This window comes from Lates calcarifer, linkage group LG11, assembly GCF_001640805.2.
Source record: "Lates calcarifer isolate ASB-BC8 linkage group LG11, TLL_Latcal_v3, whole genome shotgun sequence".
NCBI classification, from domain to species: domain Eukaryota; kingdom Metazoa; phylum Chordata; class Actinopteri; family Centropomidae; genus Lates; species Lates calcarifer.
Genome location: NC_066843.1, coordinates 20,091,394 through 20,114,859, shown reverse-complemented (window position 1 = coordinate 20,114,859; position 23,466 = coordinate 20,091,394). Strand labels below are relative to the sequence as shown.

Here is a 23,466-nt window from a genome sequence, read left to right as displayed (position 1 = left end):
ACATTTGTTATTTCTCATATCTGATCCAGTGTTTTTGGCCAGTATCAGACCAGTACTAATCTGAAGTCATGTCTGGGCACATAATCTTGTTTTCTTTGGTTCTACAAAGAGTGGGTATTTTCCTTGACAATGATGGAAGGTTTTAGCTTCGCCTCATATGATTTATATATGTGCAGTATCCACTCTTAGCATTACTTAGCATTATGAATCTAGGAAGACTAAATTGTTTCATTATGTTGTCCCTTTTGTACCCAGTGCCCACTGTCACACAGACACCAGAGCCAGCAGTCAACCACTCAGCCTGCTTTGAAATCTATGTAGCTGACCATAAATGCCAGTGTATATGACGTCACACTGAGACAACATCAGTTCATGTAATAATTACATATAAGTAGCTTGAATAGAAGCCAGCACTTCATGCATGTTTTACTGAACAGTTCCTGATTCATGATTATACAAAGAAACTACTATCTGTGTTTCCAGGTAATGATTCTGGCCTTCATCATTAAAAAGGCAAAGGCAATATAACAACACAATTAAAAAAAAGGAAAATGGTGGCAGTTATACACAGACAGTACCATCTGTGTTTCCAGAAAATAACTGCAGCCTTCAACTTCACTTTTCCATGTAAGAAATAACAGTGTTACAAAATCAAAATCATTTACCATCCCTGATTCAGTATTGCTGCACAGAAGCTACTATCTGTTTCAAGATAATAATTTGCTCTCATAATTACTTAGACGCAGTAAGCAATATGAAAACTAAACAATAAACTTTTTTCATGATGGAGGCGTCACCAGGCGTCATTCTCCCGAGTCTTGACCTGAGGAGTTGGCCATCCTGTGTTAAGCCATCTATTTGTTTAGTTTCATCATTATACAGTATGGGTCTGTGCAGTCCTCACTACATTGGACTGCATATACTAGATTTTTTTTTTTTTTTTTTTTTTTAATTGGTTCCGAGGACAAGTTGCTGTCTCAGTGAGTTGCTGGGTGGTGCTCGTTGTAGGTCCTTATTGAACAGTTTCTCCAATTCTTCTTATATACAGCTATTGCTCCAGACACGTATGGGATAAGTAAGACAAAGACAAATGATAAAAACAGAGAGGACAAAAACAAACTAAGGAGAACTGAGGTAGACAGAGGTCCACCAAGAATTGTAGAATAAATTGTGAAAAATGTGTACACATATGGATGTGTGTGTGGCTGTGTGTGTGTGTGTGTGTCTTCCAAATGAAATAAAATACAGTAAAAAGAAAAGTAAGTTATGAGTAAATAAATCACTGAAATGATAAGTGGTCTAAGCAATTAATATGTTCATGTATAACTTGTGGGCGGCACAGTGATGCAGTGGTTAGCACTGTCGCCTCACAGCAAGAAGGTTCTGGGTTTGAACCCTGGTTCGCCCGGGGCTTTTCTGTGTGGAGTTTGCATGTTCTCTCTGTGCCTGTGTGGGTTCTCTCTGGGTACTCCAGCTTCCTCCCACAGTCCAAACACATGCAGGTTAATTGGTGACTCTAAATTGCCTGTAGGTGTGAATGTGAGTGAGAATGGTTGTTTGTCAGCCCTGTGATAAACTGGTGATCTGTCCAGTGTGTACCCCACCTCTCATCCAATGGCAGCTGGGCAATTCTCAGAGTGGCATTGATAATATGTGATTGTGTGCTGGTCAACATCAGGAGCTTTTGTTTGTTTATTAGTTTTTTTTTTTTTTTTTTGACCTTGACCCAATCCCAGCTCTTGAGATCCATGACCCGTCATGCAGCAACTGCCATTACATACATTACATTACAAAGGATTTGGTGGGTGGAGTTGCGTCATGGGTTTGAGTAGGTCATTTGTGTGTGTCAGCATCATCACTGTATTAATATGTATAGTATACAATTAGAACAATAAAAACAGCATCATGTTTTTAATCCTAATAAAGATCAGTTCTGTAGCTGATCCACAGGAATCATCATTATATAAACATGTGTTTATATAATATTAATACTATTAGTCTATATAATAATAATTGTTGTTAATGGTGGCAGTGATGATAATTTATCATTCTTTAGAATCAGTGATGGTAGTGCTATGGATTATAATGGAATTGTTTTGTTTATTAAAATGAATATCAGCTGACTGATGTCAGTTATATCCAGTGAAGACATTCCTCAGTGTTTGAAATAATAAATGCCATATTACTATGTCTATCCCCAAACCCATGCCTATGAATCATACCATACCAGTCTTTGTCAGATTGAGAAAAGGCAGTAATTAAAGAACAACTTGTGGGATTATACCTTTAGTAGGACCCTATACTGCAGAGGATGTTCTGAGAAACAGACAGTGACTGACAGTGTGTTCTCTCCCAGTGTTTTTGCTGCTGGTCTCCTCAGTAGCTGCTGACAGTCTGGCTCTGCTCCTGCTGGTCTTGGTGGTGATCTGTCCAGAGTCCCCTACTCAGCTCACAGTCTGGGCTCCACAGGACACACTGTACATTGCATGGAACTGTTTGCTCAAGTCACACATTGATATCTAAGTGTTTGTGTTTCAGAGTGTGCAAGTAACTGTGAGATTTTTGAGGTGGTGGGTCCTTTTGTCATAATAAAAATATAAACATGAATTTTTTGTGCTTACTTTGATAAAAGTTATAGAATAAATTGCATGCAATATGTATAATAATAATAATAATAATAATAATAATAATAATAATAATAACAACAACAACAACAACATACAGACACAAAAACAGTCTTGGGACACTAATAATATGCCAGTTTCTTGCTGTTCTACAAATGATACAAAGGTCACTTTTTCAATTCAATTCTACTTCTACTTTCAGCCTTACTGTCATGTTATGATTATTTTTTTATTTTTACCTACACTTGTGTTTATTTTTTACATATTATTCTACAGTACAGCCTGCACTCCTATCCTTGCTGTGATTTGTTTATTATTAGGTGAAAATTATCTTTCGACCACCAGATGTCCTCCGCTTCATCATGACAGCTGCTGGTTCAGCTGTAGCTGGGGGTTCTGTTGTTGCCACACACACACACACACACACACACACACGCTGATCTTATTGGCCACGCCCCTCTCGTGAATAATTCATCACCTACCGTCGACCGGAGGAGACTCGTGCCACCAGGGCTCTTCAGACGTCAGCTCGTGCTCACCGGAGGAAAGGAAATAATGGTCATTTATATCACCATCCGTCTATTGATAAAGAGATACTAATACCTGGTAATGAATGGGGAACTGGGAAGAGTGGGAATCTGCCTCACGCGCAACGACCCCGCTGGTTTGTACCGGGAATTTACGAAAGAGAACTCACCGAGCGTTTGATATTAACCCGACCGTAACCGACCTATTATCTGCCGGTCTGACATTATTCCTATCGCCGGTGATCTGAGGGAAAACAAACACTCAAGGTAGGCTTACTGGATCTCCTGTGTATTCATGTGTGTATATAAATGCGCGCACGCGTGTATGTGGGTGTGCGTGTTTGTGTGTGAGGGAAGTACAAATAGATATTGTAGTAAGATGGCTGGTGTGTGTGTGTATGTGTGTGTGTGTGTGTGGATGGATACTCACATCTCTCACCAGCACAGCCATAATATAAAAGAAATCAATCAAATGTATTATAATAGTATTTAATAATATGTGATACTGCTAATGATGATGATGATGATGATGATCATCATTTTTCAGACTAATAATAGTAGTTCCCATCGTTGTAAAATAATTAGAATGTGGTCCCTGGTAGCAGTCATCTTTAAGATACTGAATTCACCAGCTCCAAGCTGCTGCACAAATATTGTAACAGTATAAAAGAATAAATACTACACTAACACACTTACATTTTGTCTTGATGATATAACGGGCAGTTGTGATTGGAAGCCAGACACCAGCACAGCATTATGGTCGTAGTAGAGCGTGCAGAGGTGGATCTAGACAAACATTCATGAGGTGGCATGTAGAGGTGGCAGATATACGTATGTTGATTTAGGCACAAACAGTCACATATTTGCTTGGATAAGCCCCCAGATGAAGATACCTTAACTCGAAAACATGACATTATTGTGGCACATGAGTAAAGCATTGAATATAAATTAGCCTCCCCACCCCCAATCTACCAGCCCTTGTTGACACTGCTATCACTCGCAGAACACAGATCATAACACGCAACACCTGCCACCCTCTATCCCCATGTTTCACACCCCTCCCCTCTGGTATCAGATACAGACAAATAACCTGTAAAAAAAAACACACTTTGGAAAAAGTTTGATTCCAGCTGCCATCACAGCTTTAAATAACCTGAGTAGAAGGTAGCAGTGTTTCTTTGTTGTGGTGCTTTGTCTGTGTAAATTGGTTGTATTTTTCTGTGTGCGTACAGACTGTGAAAACATATTTCCCCCTGGGGCCAATAACGTGTGAATCTGAATCAGAACCTGAAAATATATAAAGGTGGCATAAGAAGAAAGTGTTTTATTACCAAATTTTCAGACATTTTTCTAAACACGTCTGGGTGGCCAACATGCAGCCACTGTGCTCATGTTTTTGGTGTTTTGTCAGGTGCTTGAACAGGTTAGTTGTGTTACTTTGCAGCGCAGACACCCGCTGCCTGCTGCAGGGATGGAAGCAGTCTGTATGGTCTGCCAGCCACAACTTTTCATTCCTGTATTTTTGAATTAGATTATGCAAAGCTGGGGCGGCAGCTGGGATGGCAGGGCATTTTTTTAAGGGTTGGCAGCTGCCACCTCAGTAGACCCGCCCCTGGTGGCAAGCAGTTGAAGAAATGATAGAATTACCTCTCAGAGGACTTTGTTATTTATTAATCCACAAATATCTGCTGGCACTTGAGTGTGTGTTCTATAGGCAGGGTTGCTTTTATTGTCAATTCTACCCAGCTATATATCTATGTATCTATCTATTGAAACATTCTAGCTATGTAGTTTCTTAGCAGATAAATAGATAAATTTTTTGGTCTGTCTATCTGTCTTTCTGTCTGTGTAGTTACAAAAGATACACATACGTGTTGAGAGATTTGACCAAAAATATTAACACAATAAAAACATATTTGAACACTGGTCAGTTGTCTTGGGCCCTGGGTCAAGAGAGGGCCCTCTAACCTTTAAATAATCTCCTGGAATAATTCATCAAAAATAAATATTTGCAAAAACTTAATTTAGTTTTTCTTAGTTATATGAAAACATGATATTTTTTATTTTCCTAACTGTCCTTGACATAGTGGTCACAGGATCAGTAAGACCTTAGCAGTTCATAATATACACATACAGCTGCATTCACAGTTCATGCTGTTCACCCAGCTCTGCGCCAATCATCACACTTCAGGTCGCCCTAACAGCAGCCCACTCAAACGCCACTAGCTTATTGTTAGCCATTAGCCTAAAACTGAATCAGATCATCACAACAAGCTTACAATCACCAACACCAGTTTGTTGTGTAGTCTCATGTTTGTCTTACCCTCCCACAGACAACTCAGCTGCCCGCTCTTGCTGGTGCTTGATGACTTCTGGTTATCTGGTTTTGTTGAGGGGGGGGGGCTTTATTTTACACCTCAGACTTATCAAAAAACACAACACATTTGAAACCCATTGTTCCAGTATGGGATCTTTTAGTATACTTTATACTCTCTCTCATCAAAGTCACCGTCATATAGTAATTAGACAGTCTTCAATCTTAATATCAATTAATTCCACTTACACTTTGGTGGTAATCACCAAAAACAATTCCCATGAAAACACTGGATGGACTGGACTGGATGTGTCAAACTTGTGAAAGGTGGCCAACTCAAGAAACAGGTCAGCTAGATATGTAGAAACATATCCTATCAATCAACATATCTAGCTAGATAGTTAGCTATTTATTTTGAACTGCAGTTATGGTGGAAACATTGGACATGTTGGACATTGGACAGAAAGCAGAAACAGGTCACTTTTTTATGGCTCTTGGCTTGGCTGCCCCCCCCAATCGTCAGTCTATCGCAAAACTGACGTAAAAAGACCAACAGCTATTCACACGGGCAGAGTCACCAGTTAACCTAACTGTCGTGTCTTTGGACTGTAGGAGGAAGCCAGAGTAACTGGAGGGAACGATGTGTTATTGATTCAAATGTGAATTCAAATTCAACTGTGTTCAGAGGTGTTGTGGCCATCTGCCTCGACCAGTTAGGTTAAGAAGGGGGGTAGCAATAATAGTAATGACAATTAATTACAATAGTAGCACTAATACTAGAAGCAGTACTAATAATTTCTAATTCTAGCAGCAGGTGTTGAGTGAGTTGTAGGAGCAGCAGGAGACTTGTCATCACAGATCAGACTCTACAGCTCCAGAGGCAGAAATACCTGCAGAAAGAGACAGAAGAGGAGAGAGAGAGAGGAAAGAGCACAATACTACAGGAAAGAGAAGATGTCGAGTTAGTAACATGTATTAATGGGATATGAATCCATACTGACAGAGAGAGAGAGGAGCTTATTGTATCATGGGAAGCCCCACAGCAGTCTAGGCCTATAGCAGCATAACTAAGGGATGGTTCAAGCCTGAGCCAACCCTAACTATAAGCTTTATCACAGAGGAAAGTTTTAAGCCTACTCTTAAAGGTACAGAGGGTGTCTAACCCCTGGACCCAAACTGGGAGAAGGTTCCACAGTAGAGGAGCCTGATAACTGAAGGCTCTGCCTCCCATTCTACTCCTGGAAACTCTCAGAACCACCAGTAAACCAGCACTCTGGGAGCACAATGTTCTAGTGGGATTGTAGGGAATTGTAAGCTGTTTAAGATAGAACGGTGCCTGACCATTATGGCTTTGGTTGGTAGTGTTCTCTGTTTTTATTCATTAAGTTTTATGATACAGTATATGTCAATAAGGCATGCAAAAGATCTAGCTGAATTTGAAGAATGCTGGACCATAGGGCAGACTACTATAGTCTGTGTAAATTTTCAATTTCCAATTATTTAATTTTTAAATAATTAAAATGGACTCTGAATAAATGCTACTGCAAGGGGTAAAAAGGCTATATGGTGATATTATATGATAGATATGATATATGAACTAGTAAATTACCTAACATCTCAAGGCTACCAGGCATATGTCCAGGTGTATACGCCATGGTATATCAATGCATATGCACTATTCCCAGGTGGGAACCGCACTGAAAGCCTGCCTCTTCTTATAGAATTAACAGCAGAATAAAGCAGCAGCAAAGGCAGAGATGTTCTCCTCTGTGTAGTGAGCTGCATCAGTCTGTCATTTGTTGCACACAACTGTCTGACTTTCAGTCTGCAAGCCCTGAGCACTGTGAAGTCCTCCAACAATGCAGCTGCTCTGCCAGTTCATTTTCAATGCAAAACATGACTGTGTCCACTCAGCCTCTCTGGTCTCACTGTGTTTTTTTGAACATTGAGCTGAATTAGCATGTAGCTACGACAGGGATTTTAAAAAAAACAAACAGAAAGGTGGTACAGATCTCTCTAATGGTAGATGTGAAGTGTTTAGTCAGAACCAGCAGGCACCTGTTGGTCATTTGAAATAGCAGGTGTGTTTAATTTGGGGCAGTTGCTATGGTTTCAGAGTGGTGCATTAAATCAGCGATTAAGGTAGCAGTCCATTTTTAATTTATGCAGAGGCAATGCTAATCTAAATCATGCCTGCATTCTTGAAGCAACGCAATGTATCTTTTGCTGAGCAGGAGTGGCCTCTGCAGCTGTAATCTGCCATCTGTAATAAATTCTGTTGGGCTCCTAGTCCGAATAGATAAGCAGTTTTCATGTACAGAAAACAAAGCCTATCAATCACTTGACCGGAGCTCTGACTGTGTAGTCCCACAAACTGAACTCAAACACGGCCAAATGGTCCATATTCCTCCCGATCCACAGCTTTCAGAACCAGAAGTACTTTCGCATATTTTCAGTTTCCTGCTGACTACTGGAGATGAACGCTGGTTTTTAATTACTTCTTTTTAACTAATCTACAGTTTGACATTACTCTTTAAGCTGCTGACTATCACTCAGTCACATGCTTCTGGTTGGAGATCGTACCTACTCACCAGAGTTATATGATGCAAGAACAGGTGTTCAGGGCATGAAGTGGGAATGACAGAGGCACCATTTAACCTTTACAAGTCAGTCTACTATCGAAATGATTTTGAAGCTGCCCCTTGCACCCCCTCACCCATAGTGAGTGTAAACACTAACAACTTGAGAGCAGAGAGCAACTCCTCTCCGAACACAGAGCTCTGCCCTCCTGCAGCCACAGGATGATGCTACAGTAACCTGTATCTGCTGAGTTGGCTCTTTTTGTTGCATTCTCACACGAGTAATCATGGCTTCATTTTGACATTAGCTTTTTCTCTGCAACAGTTTCAATTTTCAAATGTTGCAAAGTAAAAAAAAAAAAAAAGAAAAAAATTACTGGAATTACTTTTTATTTAAAAGTACACAAAAAACCAGGCGGAAATGTAATTTGTTACTTCCACCCCTGGTGCTTGGGCACCTTATTACCTTATTGTCTCATCCAAGATCATTTTTGACATCATTCTAATGTTATTTTGTAGCAGTGACTGTACAGTTTTCACTGAATTACCTTGGATGGAGCAGTGATTAGCAAAGTGCTTGCACAGACACTTTTCATCAAAATGAAATGCCAACTCACAAAGTCATCTATTTTGCTTCCACACAGGAAATGTTTCTGAGTAGTGAAGTCCTCAAATTACAAACTTCCACTTGCAGCCACTGAGGGCCACCAGTGTGTTTCCTAGTTAAGCTTTAAATGACTTAGTAGTGTGTATAAATGCAAATCATTTACAGCATGAAGAAAGGGTAAGAGGTGAGCATATCAGTTAGCCCTTTGTTTGTTTATCTACAGGAAGCTCTTTTTTGAGGCCACACACACACACACACACACACACACACTCCCTTCCTGTATGTAGGCAAGCTTAGGGAGGCCTGAGCGACTGCAGGAAGTCAGGATTGGCTTCTCTGGGGAAGAGAGATAAGAGTCTGGTAGAGTGTGTGAATGTGTGTGTGTATGTGTGTGTGTGTGTGTGTGTGTGTGTGTGTGTGTGTGTGTGTGTGTGGGTTCAGTTGAAAGCAAGCCTTCTGCACTCCGCTATTACTCATAACAAACAAACGTACAGTCATACAACTAAGCCTAGTTGAGCAAATCAATCCTGTATGTATGCTCTGGGTTTAGTGTGTGTAAGTATGTGTCTGAATAAGTTGTGTAAATGATACTGGTGATTTCCTCTGCTTATGGAAAGCTGCAACTCTTTGTGTGGTTTGTTAAAAAGTGAGGTGTTGAAGGGGGGTGTGTGGGGGGGGGCAATCAGTCAGTGTAAATCCCAGGTTGACCTAAAGAAGAAGCAGAGCTAAGCATCATCTGAGAATCCTCATGAGAAAGTTGTTGGAGAAATGGATATTGGCTCTGCTGCACAAACACATACACACAATGTAGATTTCACCTGGGAACAGGTAGAACAGGTAGGATCATTTGAATTTAATTTGCATCAGTAGCATTTTTAACTCTGCATAGAGCTACAGCCAGTAATTTGCATTCTTGATTAATGTGTCTACTAATGTTAGCACTATACTGCAGATTATAGATGTTGCCACCATAGACCAAGAAGACTTAGAGTCTCCAACCATTCTGGTGACTCTGTGAGGCTCTGGGGACAGTGGTGCATTAGTAACATCAGCAATCTAACATGCTCACAATTAGGGATGGGACGATATACGATTGTATCGCACATTGCGATTAAAAAAAAACACTCACAATAAGTTGATGGTAGGAAAGTAATCAGTAATCATTAATATCCTCCCAAGTGACTTACAGAAAGCTGTCTAGCTTTCCAACATACAGGTGAACATTGATTTATACTGACTTGTCAAATTGCTCAAATTAGTCATTGTCTCTTTGTTCAAATTACTCCCAAGATGTTGTATATAAGACATTTTTAACCTAGGAGGTTGGGAACAAAGTTCTATACTTGACAAAGGTGAAACTGACTTGGGCAGGTTAAATGATGTCTGAATCTCACTGCACTCCTGTCAAAGCAGTCTTAAGACTGGGACATAGATTGTGTTTATGTTGTTATTCCAGATTGTTTATTCTATTTTCATATTTTAGTTGTTATGATATGACATGAAATATGCACACCAGCACAGTCCCACACACTGAGTAGTGAAACTTATGGAATCGAATTTAATTCAAGACACATTACAACAAATTAACAAATCTGGGTATTTTGTGGTAGAAAAAAGGGAAAATTAGTAGTAATGTCCTGGTGTAAACACTGTATTTTAGCATTTTATTTCCATGATATGTGAAGTAGTAGTAATAGTAAAAACTAATTTTTTCATAAAAATATATTTTATGATATTTAGTTATGATATCCAATCAAGTAGTAAAAAATACAAATAGATTTTTAAATTGTTTTGTTATGATAATTGTGGCCTAATTATACTTAAGTCAGTATGTCAGTTGGTAATACTGAAAACAGTGTTGGGCAGTAATTAGGTCGTCCATCTGTTCTGTTTCTGTGTGTATGGAAGTAAAATGGGGCCACTTTTCTATCTGTAAATGTGCTAGCATGATGAAGTCAGTGACCAGTTTAGGTCAATGAGGAACTGCCGACATGGCTGCCATACTTAAGCTTTGTGTTCTATTTGACAGATGTGTGAACTGTATGGTAATACTTTGTTTTAGGAATAGCTGCCAGAGAGTGTAAAAAGAATACATTGTTATTTGTTAATGTGAAGCTTTGGTTTGTAGCATTAACAGGTCGCTGTGCTAAACAGTAGCATCAAGTCAAGCACTAGATGTTGGATTATCTTATCATCTTATCTTATTAACTGATTATTCTGTATGTTTTATCATACTCTCCAATTTGGACAAAAGTCTTCTGTGTTTGTGTTCAAGACAGAAAAGTTAGAGGAGGTCAGATGGAGCAGTAACTGACGACAGATGGTGTGTGTGTGTGTGTGCGTGTGAGTGAGTGAATGAGAGAGAGAGAGAGGAGAGAGAGAGAGAGAGACATGCAAACACCGCACTTATCTCTCTTTCACACATATGGACAAACACTCACATGAATGAGCTTCTCACCATGTCAGCTCTGAGTCACATTTACTGGCTGCAGACTGCCATGAGTGACTCAGATCGGATTTTAAATTTCCCACATCTCTCTTTAATTTAATGTGCATTTCAAGCTTTTTAAAATGTATTTGTTTTTTCCTCATACAATACTGCAAGAGTGCACAAGTTAAATTTCCAGTTGCTCATACTGGATACTGTGCTTTTTGTGTAATATATATATATAATATAATATATGTAATATAAGGTGTTACTCAAAGTGACTTTATAGCTTGTAGCACCCATTGAGGTGAGAGGTAGAATGAGAGCTGTGAACTTCACAGCCTAGCCTACATAATACATGCTATTAAATGTAATTTTATTCACAGATATGAATTAGTTTCAAATATTGTCTTTTGTCCCTCTATCTATATATGTTATGAAAGTTATACTCTGATTATGGCATGAATGCTTGTGAGACAGAAAAAAGATTCATGAGTGATGGTTAACAACAGTAAGTACTAGTAGTGGTGGTGACCACATCATCAAACCTGTCCTTGAAATTAATTATTCTACAGTTTAGGCTTCAGTTAACAATCAGTCAGTGTTGGATAAAGTGTTCACATAGTCTCAAGAAAAAATGGAGATCTTTCTTTCAGCTGCTAGTAATTCCCTCAGTGTCTCCATCCAAAACACCTGGTAAAGATTGGGCAAAGACTTTTTATTGAGTCTGGTCCAAGTGTTGCCTTGAGCTCTCCATTTTAATTAGAGTACAGGTAGAAGTGTGGCTATGATGTGAACATGATGCGATAGAAGTTATTTCAGTTAACTTTGTAGTTGTGTTCCCAGAAACAAAAGAGTGTTCATTTAAAAATCCTAATCTACTTGTGCAGGATCACGTTTAATCACAAATTAAGCAAGTAACAATTTCATAACCAGATAGTCAATTATCACTTTTTCAAGTTCTTTTCTAAGTTTCCTCAGAGGAAAACTCTCCACAGGCATTCCAAATTGTCAATGCATCATGATGAGAAGATTCCTGTGTTCAAAAGGGATGGAAGAAGTGAATGTGATTGTCACAACCTCCAACACACTCACCTATAATATGTAATAATGTATTCTTTATGAGCCCACCCTTTTTCCAAGTGCAGGTGAAAATACCAAAATATGTTTGGCAGGCTCAAAATGAAGTCTGAACATTTGAATGAATTTTTCTGATTTTGTACTTTCATACTATATTGTATCTCATTTTCTCGCTCTCTCTCTCTCTCTTGCTCTCTCTGTTTCTTTCTTGCCTTTTCTTTCTCTCAGCCAGACACAGAGGAGTTTTGCTCCATTTTCTCAGCCACTGTCTAATTTGTCTTTAGCACATTAACATACATAAATAATGTACTCTGTCATTCTAATATATTTACTGCAGTTGAGTCGTGTGTCTGTGTGCATGCGTGTGTCTGGATGCTTGTCATCAAGGATTAGCACACTGACACACATTACACACATAAGGAAGGCTAAGTTAGACACTGCTGTGTTTACATCAGATCAGAGGAATAGGAAGACATCTGGCTTTTGTGGGACTCTTTCTCAGACAAGGATTAAGCTTATTTCTAGGCTGGCCGTGCAGATAGTTGTGGTTATATTTGCCCTGGTTTTGAGATATCTGCTGCTGAGCCTGGTTGTACCAGGAATGAATATTCATCAGAGAGTCATTACTTGTATTAGTGTCTGTATCTGTTCAACCAACAAAATGATCTGTCTCTGTATTCAGATAGAAGACCAGGGGTCACGTTAAATCTCTAAAAATCTAGAAGTAGTATTTTCTATTCTAATTTTCATTGCCAACACAATTATTTTGCTTTCAAAGCATCAAAAAAGCATATGATTAATTATGAAATATATTTCCATAAGTTTGATGAATTGTTTGAACTCTTCACCACCCCACCTCTATATAGGGGAAACTGAGTAATCAGAAACTAAAAAAAAAAAACCTTTTAGAAATTAAAATATTCTGCTTTGCATTGGGAATAGAAACAATTTACAGTGAAGATTTGTAAAGCATCCTTCAGTTTAAGGGAATAATGTAGGCTGCATCATGTTCATGTTGGAATTACTATTTTCCCAGGTAGACTGCAAATCATCTGAAACTGGCAACAAAGAGAGACAACAAAGCTTTACAAATCAAAACACTGTTTCTCATTAAAAATGAAAACTAGTTACTGCACATCATTATTATTATTATTATTATGATTATTATTACTACTAGTAGTAGAAGGAGGAAATTAAAGCACACAGCTAAAAACTACAGGTCAGCCTTTATTTTGGTGTACAGGCTGTAGGGGTTTTATCGAAATACAGCTGCCACACAAGGGTCTTGCCTCTCCTCTTCAGTGTGAGTTTCTCATAGCCTCAGCTGGGAACAGTCAGCTGTTAGCCTGCTGCATGCTGACTCAGTTGTGACTGCAGAATGTAGAGATGACTTTTCATTAATACGTAATAAATGAAATGACGTGAAAACAAACTTGCAAATGTTGCAAACAGATTGGGCATTTTTATCTAGTATTGATCCACAATGATGTTGTAGTGTCCCAAGGTGGGTGGAACTTCCCAGAATGCTTTGAGGCAATGTGGTTGTAGACATATGTTAAGTCCTTTGTACATGATGCAGCAACAGTGGCTGTATCCTCAACCTGCAGTGTGTAACACGGTCACAACCAGGGCTCAGAGGGCAAGAAATACCCATGAGGAGTAACCATAGGCATGGATGTAATGGGTGATCAGTACATCTCGGTCATTTGTTATGCTGTTACCAAGAAGCCTTTCCTCTCAGATTCAAGGGTAGAGATGTCCTCACAGACCGTGGCATGTTGTATCAGTTGTTAGGAGTGAAGGGCATCAAGACCATCTGGATGCAGGCTGATGGAGAGGTTCAGTCAGACTCTCAAAGGACATGCTGCAGGGATTTGTTTCCCACAGAGGCTCTGACTGGGACCATACTTGCTTTTTGCATACCATGAGGTGCCACAGGCTTCAACAGGATTCTCACCCTTTGAGTTTCTCTATGGTCGCCAGTTGAGGGGGCCATTGGACCTTCTGAAGGAGCACTGAGAGAATCAAATTGCAAGTTGTTGCCTATGTGGTGAAAATGAGAGACAGACTGGAACAAATGACTGCTCTAGCACAGGAGCACATGAGGACTGTGCAAGCCAACCAGATCCAGCATGACAGAAAAACCAGGGACAGGACTTTTCATTTAGGCCAGCAGGTGTTGCTGCTGCTCCCAACCAGTAACAGTAAGCTGTTGGTCAAATAGCAGGGGCCTTACCAAATCACTTAGTGCCTGGGTAAGGTAACCGATGCACTGTGCATGCCTGACAAGTAGAAAAAAAATCTGTATTTTCATGTAAACTGGTTGAAGGATCAGGTGCCTTCACTGCTAATCCAGTAGCCTGTGCAGCAGCAGCAGCAGCTCCCAATCTGTATCCTCAGTGGAGAGGAAGAGAGAACAGTTGTTTGCCATATCTCCAAGCCCAGTGCAGTGGACATGTCCCATCTCCAGTCTGTCCAGCAGGATGAGATAAGAGCATCCGAAGCCTTTCCAAGAAAAATTTGGCTTCACAACTCTGGTCCAGCACATGGTCCACCTGAAGGGAGATGCTACTCCTCGCTGGAAATGCTACAAGATCCCAGAATGTTTGGTGCAGAAGTTCAAGCAGGAGATTGAGCTGGGGATAATTGGAACATCAACCAGTTAGTGGTGCAGTCCTGTTGCGACCTGATCAAGGGGTACTGGCAGCTCGCCCTGGCACCTGAGACCAAGTTTATGCTGATAAATAAGGAATGATATTTTGCAAATTGTATATGTTGATTGTAATTTACAGACATAAATGAGTTTCCCCTAATTGGGGGGTGACTCAATGGTAGAATTAATATTTTGGGTGCTATGTATTGGTAGTGCCTGGTTGTGCCTTGTTTGTGCCAGCACATGTCATCACCAAAACAATTACTGGTCTGGTTTTTGTTCTGGAGATTTTGCTTGTGTGTGTCAGAGCCCCCTTGAGTATTCTAGATGCCACACTAGCAGGTTGAGACATCCTGAACCTGGAGGACATTCTCGTTATGGTCACAAGGTGATTTCTGGGGCTGTCTTGATTTTGGTTGTCCTGCTTCACGCGCTTCTTTCTTGGCTACAGGCTGCCTGGAGAGGTCTATGCTGTAGCCCTGTTTGGCATCATGCAGCCATGGTGCTGTAGCTCATGGGAGGTGAGGAACTGTTGGTCTGTTGTCATATGTCAAGTGGGCTACAACTTGGGTTGCACTAATAAACAGAATTAGAGCAAAATATTCATCCATCTATTATCTATACTGCTTATCCGTTAAGGGTTGCGGGGGGGCTGGAGTCTATCCCAACTGACATTGGGTGAGAGGTGGGGTACACCCTGGACCAGATCACCAGTCCATCACAGGGCCAACACATACAGAGAAACAACCATTCACACTCACATTCACACCTACAGGCAATTTAGAGTCACCAGTTAACCTGCATGTGTTTGGACTGTGGGAGGAAGCTGGAGTACCCAGAGAGAACCCACACAGGCACAGAGAGAACATGCAAACTCCAGACAGAACCAGAACCTTTTTACTGTGAGGCGACAGTGCTAACCACTGCACCACTGTGCCGCCTCAGCAAAATATACAATACTAGCTAAACCTGATGGAGAGAATACCACAGCATTGCCCACTGAGTAGGAGAAGATGTAGTACATTCGCTGCCACATTCCACATGTTATGCTGATGATCTATTGAGAGACTACCTCATCCATAATGTACCTGTGTATTTACTATCTGTATGTGTGTTTGTGAGTGTGAGTGTGTGTGTGTATGTGAATCTCTTAAAGCAGCAGTTTGACATTTTGGGAAATATGCCAGAGCCTACTTTTTCATTGTCAAAAGTTGGTGCCTGCATTACCCACAACGCAACTCAGCAGTCAACAGTACAGTCAAAGATTTGTGCATGTTATGCTAGTTGCCTCATGCTGCTATCATCAAGCAGAAGTGAGAGGCAAGTGACATCACTTGACGACATTTATCATATTTGACACACCTCCCTCTGGAGCCACAAATGATTTTACACTACTTTTTACACATATGCAGCAGTTCTCTCCAACACCTGGAGACAGACTTGTTAATTAGACAGACTTATTTTGCTGTTAGGTTTGTATTCCATTTGTAATGTGGATAGATAAGTGTTGGTGAGTGTCATGAGTCCTTTGTTGTGTCCTAACCCCATAGTTATTAGTTGTGTACAGTGCTCTGTAGGGCTACTAATCATTACAGTACACAGTTTTTTGCAGACAGTGAAAGCAGTGTGAATATCGCTCTTATTTCTTTTGTGGTGTGTGTCAACATCACACTGAAGAAGTGTTTTTTACTCACTTATTGACTACACTGTCACTTTTGTAGTGTGAACACACTGTACAGGGTACTCTAACCCACTTGTTTCTTCTAGTTTGTCTTACATTGCAAATATGTTGTGTGCTCATTTTTACCAGATGCCATGTCAGGAAAACGGTAGCTGCCTCTTGTCATTCAGCAACCTAGACAGCACACAGAGAAGGTAAAGTTTCAGGATCTTTATTTGCTCTCCACTCACACATCTTTTCTTTTAAAATCCTACAAGGTGCTCGGGAGGACACACAGAACAGAGTGAGACAGGGAGAAAGCAATGCTGGCGTCATCACCAGTGGTCAACAGAGAGGTCAATGGCTTCTCATGCTGGCTTGAAATGTGAACACCTGCTGTGTTTTCAGTGACTGTGTTGTCTCTTATACATCTGGCTCAGTCAAATCACATTCTTGGAATATGCACACGCATATAGGCCTTTTTGTATCTTAAACTCACTCTAGTCACAGACACAAATCTCAACGTTTCTCTTACTGATTTGTGTGTGCATGGAATCGAAGAGCAATTTTCTGCTCTGATGGGTGACTCTGCCAGTGAGTAATTGACTTAATTAGGAAGAGAGAGATGAAGTTTGGAATTTGATTTTCAGCTAATCTTTATTGGTATTTAGAGTAATGAGTGGAGTCGGTTTGTCCGTTCTGGACTACTGTAGAAACATTGTGGTGCAAAATGGCGGACTCCATAGTAGATATACATATATATATATATATATATTATATATATATATATATATATATATATATATATATAGATATAAATGGCTCATTCTAAGCAAATGAAAACTCAACATTTATTAGTTTTAGGTGATTATACACTGATGAAAACTTACTCTGTTTCTACCAGTAGATCCCCATATATTGTTACACACTGGTCCTTTAAAACACGACAAGAAACACTATTTAGCTAGCCTTGGCTCTTGGCTGTTTGTTTACCAATAACGTTGCGTTAATGCCATATACTGTATGTGATACAGGAGTAGGGCAGAGAAGCATAGCATCAGTGTGTGGGTTTATGTCAGATATGCTGCTCAACAGAGACAGTTATAACTGAATCAAAAGGTTTGGAACAGATTTGAAGTTATGGATCAACATTATAGGTCTTCTGCGCCTTTTACTGACTCTCTGTCGCTCAGTTGAAGTTGTAGTCAGTGGAGTGTGTAAAGGCTTTCCCTCACATGGAAGCTCTGTGTCTCTAATTAAATCACCTTCTGGTCAGTTGCTGTTATGGTGACCCACCTCTTTATATACAGTCTATGTGACCCACACATATAAAGTCCTGTGGTCAGCACATATACCACCAGCACCAACAGGGTTATATTCTAATGCACATTCTCATCAATGGATTGCTTAGCAACGGCAGATGGTTTCCTAGCAACAACATCACAAGCCAGCAAGTTGGATCTGTTCAAAAGTCACACCACCAGTGTGACTTACTGTGTGTGAGTGCCTGTGTGCATGTGTGTGTATGTGTGTGTGTTTGTGTTTGTGTGTGTGCACGCGCAAGTGAGTAATAATTCTACTGCCAGTCAGACAAATAAGATATTCTGCTGAGTCAGCTATTTACCCGCACAACACTCAAAGTGTGTATTTGAAACAAGCATTATGTAGAGGCAGACATTTCTTTCATCCAGTTAGAATGTGGGTTGAATTCAAAATTTCAGTGAAAAGCAAGGGTGCAAACACAGCAGGGGTTAAAAAGATGGCAGAGCTATGGTTGTTGTGGTTTTTGGTCTTTACAGCAGTTTCAAGATTGATTTCACAACGACTACCATAAAAAGAGAATTGTCACTACTACATCATAAGTAACATAGGTCCATTTTAGCTAAATTTCTACACTATTGTCTCACAAATTTGTCCTAAGACAAAAACAAAACCAATTGTTTAATTATGTCATGCTTAAGACAGTATTTTGCACAGTATTGTTCACTAATATTATCTTAACGTGAAGAACGGAATGGAACCAAATGACACTAAGTTGGCACTTTGGCTGAGCAGCTCAACTAAGGTTGTAATCATCTGTAAAATGGTAACGTTAGTAACATTGAACAGCTAGTCCCATAGCCCTAGTAATGCCAGTCCCATTAGTGGAATTTGGATTAACAAGTAAGTTAGCTAATGTTAGAGATGGCTAGTGTTGACTAAATCAAAATCACTCAACCTTATCAGGCTAATTAAGAGTCCCAAGCTTGGCATGTCATTATGTAAGCCATTTAAGGTTATTATAATGCCCTCCAACTGCAACCACCAAGCTAGCTACTATCAGTTAGCTTAGCTGAGCACAGTGGCTGGAACCTGGACCAAGCAGCCCGCCTGGCTTTGTTTGAAGGTGAAAAGATTTGCTTTCCATTACCTTTAAAGCTCACTGATAAACAGGCTGTATCTCTTTTGGTTAATCTGTTTGAAAATTAAGTTTGAAAATTAAAAAAAATATCTGGGGTTGTGGAGTTAGGAAGAGGTGAGTTTACCACACCACTGTAAACCCACTCTGCTTGAGACTAGCAGCTTGAGGCTTAGCTACCACTAGCAAAAAAATGATTCTGAATTGAAAAACACACACAAAAAACTGAAAAAATATACATACATAAACATAAACATAAAAATATAAGCACATTAGGGAGGATGTTAATGCAATGGAGGGAGCTACAGCAACCAACACCTTCGGCACTAAGTATCAGCAGAATAATAATGAGAGCTGTCACACTAGCTGCGCTGTACACCTGGATTAATGTGACAGGATGTTAATAGCAGGATGTTAATAATGTCAGCTGGAAAGAGAATTATAAGCTCTCTCTCTCTCTCTCTCTCTCTCTCTCTCTCTCTCTCTCGCTCTCTCGCTCTCTCGCTCTCTTTCACTTTCTCACTTTCTTCCCAGGGGTTATTGACAGGAAGTCTGTGTGTGACCTGCTGTCCTAAGCAATCATGTTCCGAAACAGCCTGAAGATGCTGCTGGGAGGCAAAAGCCGTAAGAGCAACAACAGTGGTCAGCACCTCTGTGTGTCATTATACATGTGTACTGTGTCTTGTGTGATGTACGTCCATGAGCTCATGTCAGAAGCTCCATATATTCATTTGACAGAGAAAATGTCTCTGTTTTGATGAATAGGTGGCAAGTTGTAATACATGTACATTTCCATGAGTTCATGCAGCCACCTCTTTCACTCTTTCAAACTCTCTGACTCACTCCTTTTTTCAAACAGGTGGCAGTAGCATTGAGCCAGAGGGGCCAGACGTCAGGATGATGGAGGGATTCACTCGTTCGCTTCCATCCTCTCCTCTCCTCAACCTTCGGCTGGGCAAAAGAACTGGTAGGGACTATCTGTCTTCTTTACCTCAGAATACATTTAGTGTGATTCAGTTAAATACAGTAATACCAATCAGTCTTGAGTCAAATATACAGGAATATACATTCAAACAGCACAAACAGGACACACACTCATCACACCTGTTGCTGCAAGGCTACCATTAGCAAAAGATTAATGACTGCATGCCAATGCCATAGCGTACAGTGCATTCAAAGAGTATTCAGACCCCTTCACTTTTTTTCACATTTTATGTTGCAGCTTTATACTAAAAATAAAAAAAAACATTCTCAGGACAACCACTTCTTAGCATCATGACTTGTTTCCTCCAGATATGATGTTTAGAACTGACAGCAAATAGTTCAGTCTTGGTTTCATTAGTCCAGAGAATCTTGTTTCTCACTGTCTGAGACTCCTTTAGGTGCTTTTTTTTTTTTAACTCGAAGTAGGATTTTGTGTGTCTTAAACTGAGGAGAGGCTTCGTCTGACCACTCTTGCTGTCCTGGTTGGTTGTTCCATACTCCTTCCATGTAAGAATTATGGAGGCAAATGTGCTGTTGTTGGGATCCTTCAAAGATGCAGAAATATTTTTGCAGTCTTTCCCAGATCTGTGCCTCCACACAACCCTGTCTCTGAGCTCTGCAGGCAGTTGTTTGACCTCATGGATTGGTTTTTGCTCTGATATGTATTGTCAGCTATGAGATCTTATACAGACATGATTTGTTCCTTTCCAAATCATGTCCAATCAATTGAATTTACCACAGGTAGACTCAGATCAAGGTGTAGAAACATCTCAAAGACAATCAAGAGGGACCTGCGCTAAATTTCAAGTTGGGGTCTGAATACTTACATCAGTGTGATATTTCAGTTTTTCCTTTTTAATAAATTTGTGAAAATTTCTAAAATTCTGTTTTTGCTTTGTCATTATGTGATGTTGAGCGTAGACTGATGAGGGACTTCCTTATTTTAGCATGAGGCTGCAACATAACAAAATGTGAAAAAAGTGAAGGGGGTCTAAATACTTATTGAATGCACTGTATTGTGTGGCTGTAGAAATGTCTTATTACAGAAGGAACCTGACTGAAGCATAGGTTGAAAGGCTAACACTGCGCTGTGTAGACTTAGACTTTCCTGCTCTAACTAGACTTCCTGGATCAGCTTTAAAGGCCATGAAAAAATATTTTCTCAGTCTGCTCAATACGGTCAGTAATGGAGCTCTGAAAAAGCTATGTCAATGTTTGAACAGTTTTGGTTGTTTAAATCGAAATTCAGTGTGGACCAAACAACCACACACAGATGGCTTGAATAGGAGGGTCAGTCCACTTCTAAGCAGACATTTACAGCTTGAGAGCAAAGACAACTGAACTGCAGTTGAAGCCAGTCAACGGGTTTAAAAGTCAAGGAAGCAAACAGTCAAACTTTCAAGCAACTAATATAGTATCAGGATAAGCGTGCTGGGATTTTCCTTGATCAGTCTGACAGTCAAACAGTTAAAACTGCCGTGTGATTATTTGCAGTTCATTACATCAATTTAAATGTGTGTGATCCTACAGTGATTTCCCCACCTGGATCCACTGGAATGGGCGACAGTTGCAGGAAACAATCTCCTTTTATTTCACTCAGGAGAGATGAATTGAAATAAAAGTTATTTTTTATTGGTAATTTATAAGTGGTCACAGTAGGAAAAGTTGAGGGGATATGTGAGGATTCTTTGGTGATTAGTCCTCATCGTGACATCATCATTTTATATAAGCACACAGTTGACAGGGAGGAGAGAGAAGAGAGAAACATAACCAGCATTAGAGTTTCTCTCTTTCTCCCTCTCTTTCATACACACTCATACACAGCTGTGACCTGCTACACGGTGTCTGGCAGCAGCGAGGGGGTTGACTTTTGACCCCACATTTGATCGTCCCTAGGTGTCTTAGTGAGAGAGAAAACACAGAAATGTAACCCAACCCCCCCCTGCCCACCTCTCCTCTCCTCTCCTCTCCTCTCCTCTCCTCTCCTCTCCTCTCCTCTCCCGCTCCTCCTCTTCCTCCTCCTCAGGGTTGATTTGACACACTTCTTCTAAACACTACCATGTGGAGTCTCTCACAGACTTTCTTCCTCTCTATCACTTACTTTCTGTCAAAACAAACAAAAAAAAAGATTATCATGAACCAGAGCAACTTCTTAAAGTCAGTACACCATACCCACGTACACGCACAGGCTCTGATTTCAGTTTATTTCTCTTCACTGCTTTTCCTCTTCTCTGTGTTTTTGCCCTCCCTCCCTCCTTTGTGTTTTTCCTCCTCACTCTTGTCTTCCTCCTCTTTACTTCTAACACAGTAACTCTGTAACTAAACTCAAAACACACTAACCACATATTTGGATAAAACCAAGTTATGACCTCTCCTGACTTTTTGACATCTGTTTTACTCTATAAACTATCATTAAGTCTAATTTCTGTGAGAACAGTTTTAAAAATCTGTGATAACTCAAAATTAGCTTGAAACCAAACTGCAGTAACTGCAGGCTACTCAGGCAGTTTAGTTCCCACAAGTTAAAGCTAACTGGTGACATAGCTTTAGCCAAACCTAAATCTAAATCTACTTTTCTGCGTTACCTGTGATTAGAAAATATCTATTTTAATGAACTATTCAACATAAAATAAAATAAGGAAGTAGTTAAACCAGTAGCTGCTATCTCAGCTCTATTTAGTTTGGTGTAATTAAACTTAACTTAAATCCCATACTCAAACCTGCAAGCAGCAGAAACAAGCTGTGACTACAAAAGTGGTATTTCACTTTTTGAATTCATATCTTGATGCTCGCTTATTTACACATCCAGCAGTTACAGAGCAACATTTGCATTCGTTTGCAGTGGTGTTTATGGCCATTTGGTGAAGTCTTACAGCCAGATGGTTTGTAAACTTTTATAAACTGTGGATTTTTGGTAATTCAAGTTTTCTTTAACAAACTAGAAACCTGAAAGTATATTTTGACATAAAGGTAAGCAACATATAAACATGATTTAACTTATGTTTAATTCTACCTCTTTTATTTAGCACTTTGTTTTTCCTTTCGGGACTGAAGTGGATTACAATCTTCTGTCACTGATTTGTGTTCAGATGCTCTTCTATTCTTGGGAACAGAGTTTCAATGTAATTGCAGCATTTCTTTGCTCTACCAGCCTTCTTCCTAGTCTTCTTCAGTCTTTCTCTTTCTGGCTGCTTTTCCTCTGTTACAAGATAGAAGAGTGAACTGTCTTTCTAAACTTTGCCTGCACTTCTCGACACGTACTCTCTCTATTTCAGCTCCTCCTGCAGTCCTTCCCTTTCTCTCCTGTGTGTGTGTGTGTGTGTGTGTTTTGGTTTTTTTTTTTTTTTCGGCGGCGGGTTGGGGGTGGGTTGTAGGAGGGAGGCTGAGGAGGAGGTTTTGATTTGCAGCGCAGCTAGATGAGGGAGGTCGCCTTTCAGACCAGATATGGAGGCTCCGCAGTTGAAAGAAAAACTCTTCTAACTCTTGGAAACTTTACTTTGTGCTTTTCTGACTAAAGAGGACATCATCAAGGAGAAGATTTACTCTTCCCACTTCATGCTGGAGTTGTTGTTGTCTGTCTTTGCTGAGTTTGGAGGAGGTTCTACCTGTGAA

General features: G+C 40.0%; 1 protein-coding gene across 5 annotated transcripts in view; it reads left to right on the top strand.

The window, feature by feature from the left end:
• The first annotated feature begins 3,113 nt into the window (after positions 1–3,113).
• tanc2a (tetratricopeptide repeat, ankyrin repeat and coiled-coil containing 2a) overlaps positions 3,114–23,466 on the top strand; it is a 50,165-nt gene continuing 29,812 nt past the window's right edge. Inside the window, exons 1-4 of one of the 5 annotated variants that reach the window (XM_018698488.1) lie at positions 3,114–3,418; positions 16,623–16,687; positions 19,405–19,494; positions 19,730–19,837. In XM_018698488.1, the coding sequence (XP_018554004.1) occupies positions 19,452–19,494; positions 19,730–19,837 (151 nt within the window). In that variant the 5' untranslated portion in view covers positions 3,114–3,418; positions 16,623–16,687; positions 19,405–19,451. Of the gene's footprint in view, positions 3,419–16,622; positions 16,688–19,404; positions 19,513–19,729; positions 19,838–23,466 lie in introns of those variants that run through there. The other 4 variants (XM_018698486.1, XM_051073954.1, XM_018698487.1 and 1 more) reach the window with 4 other exon arrangements.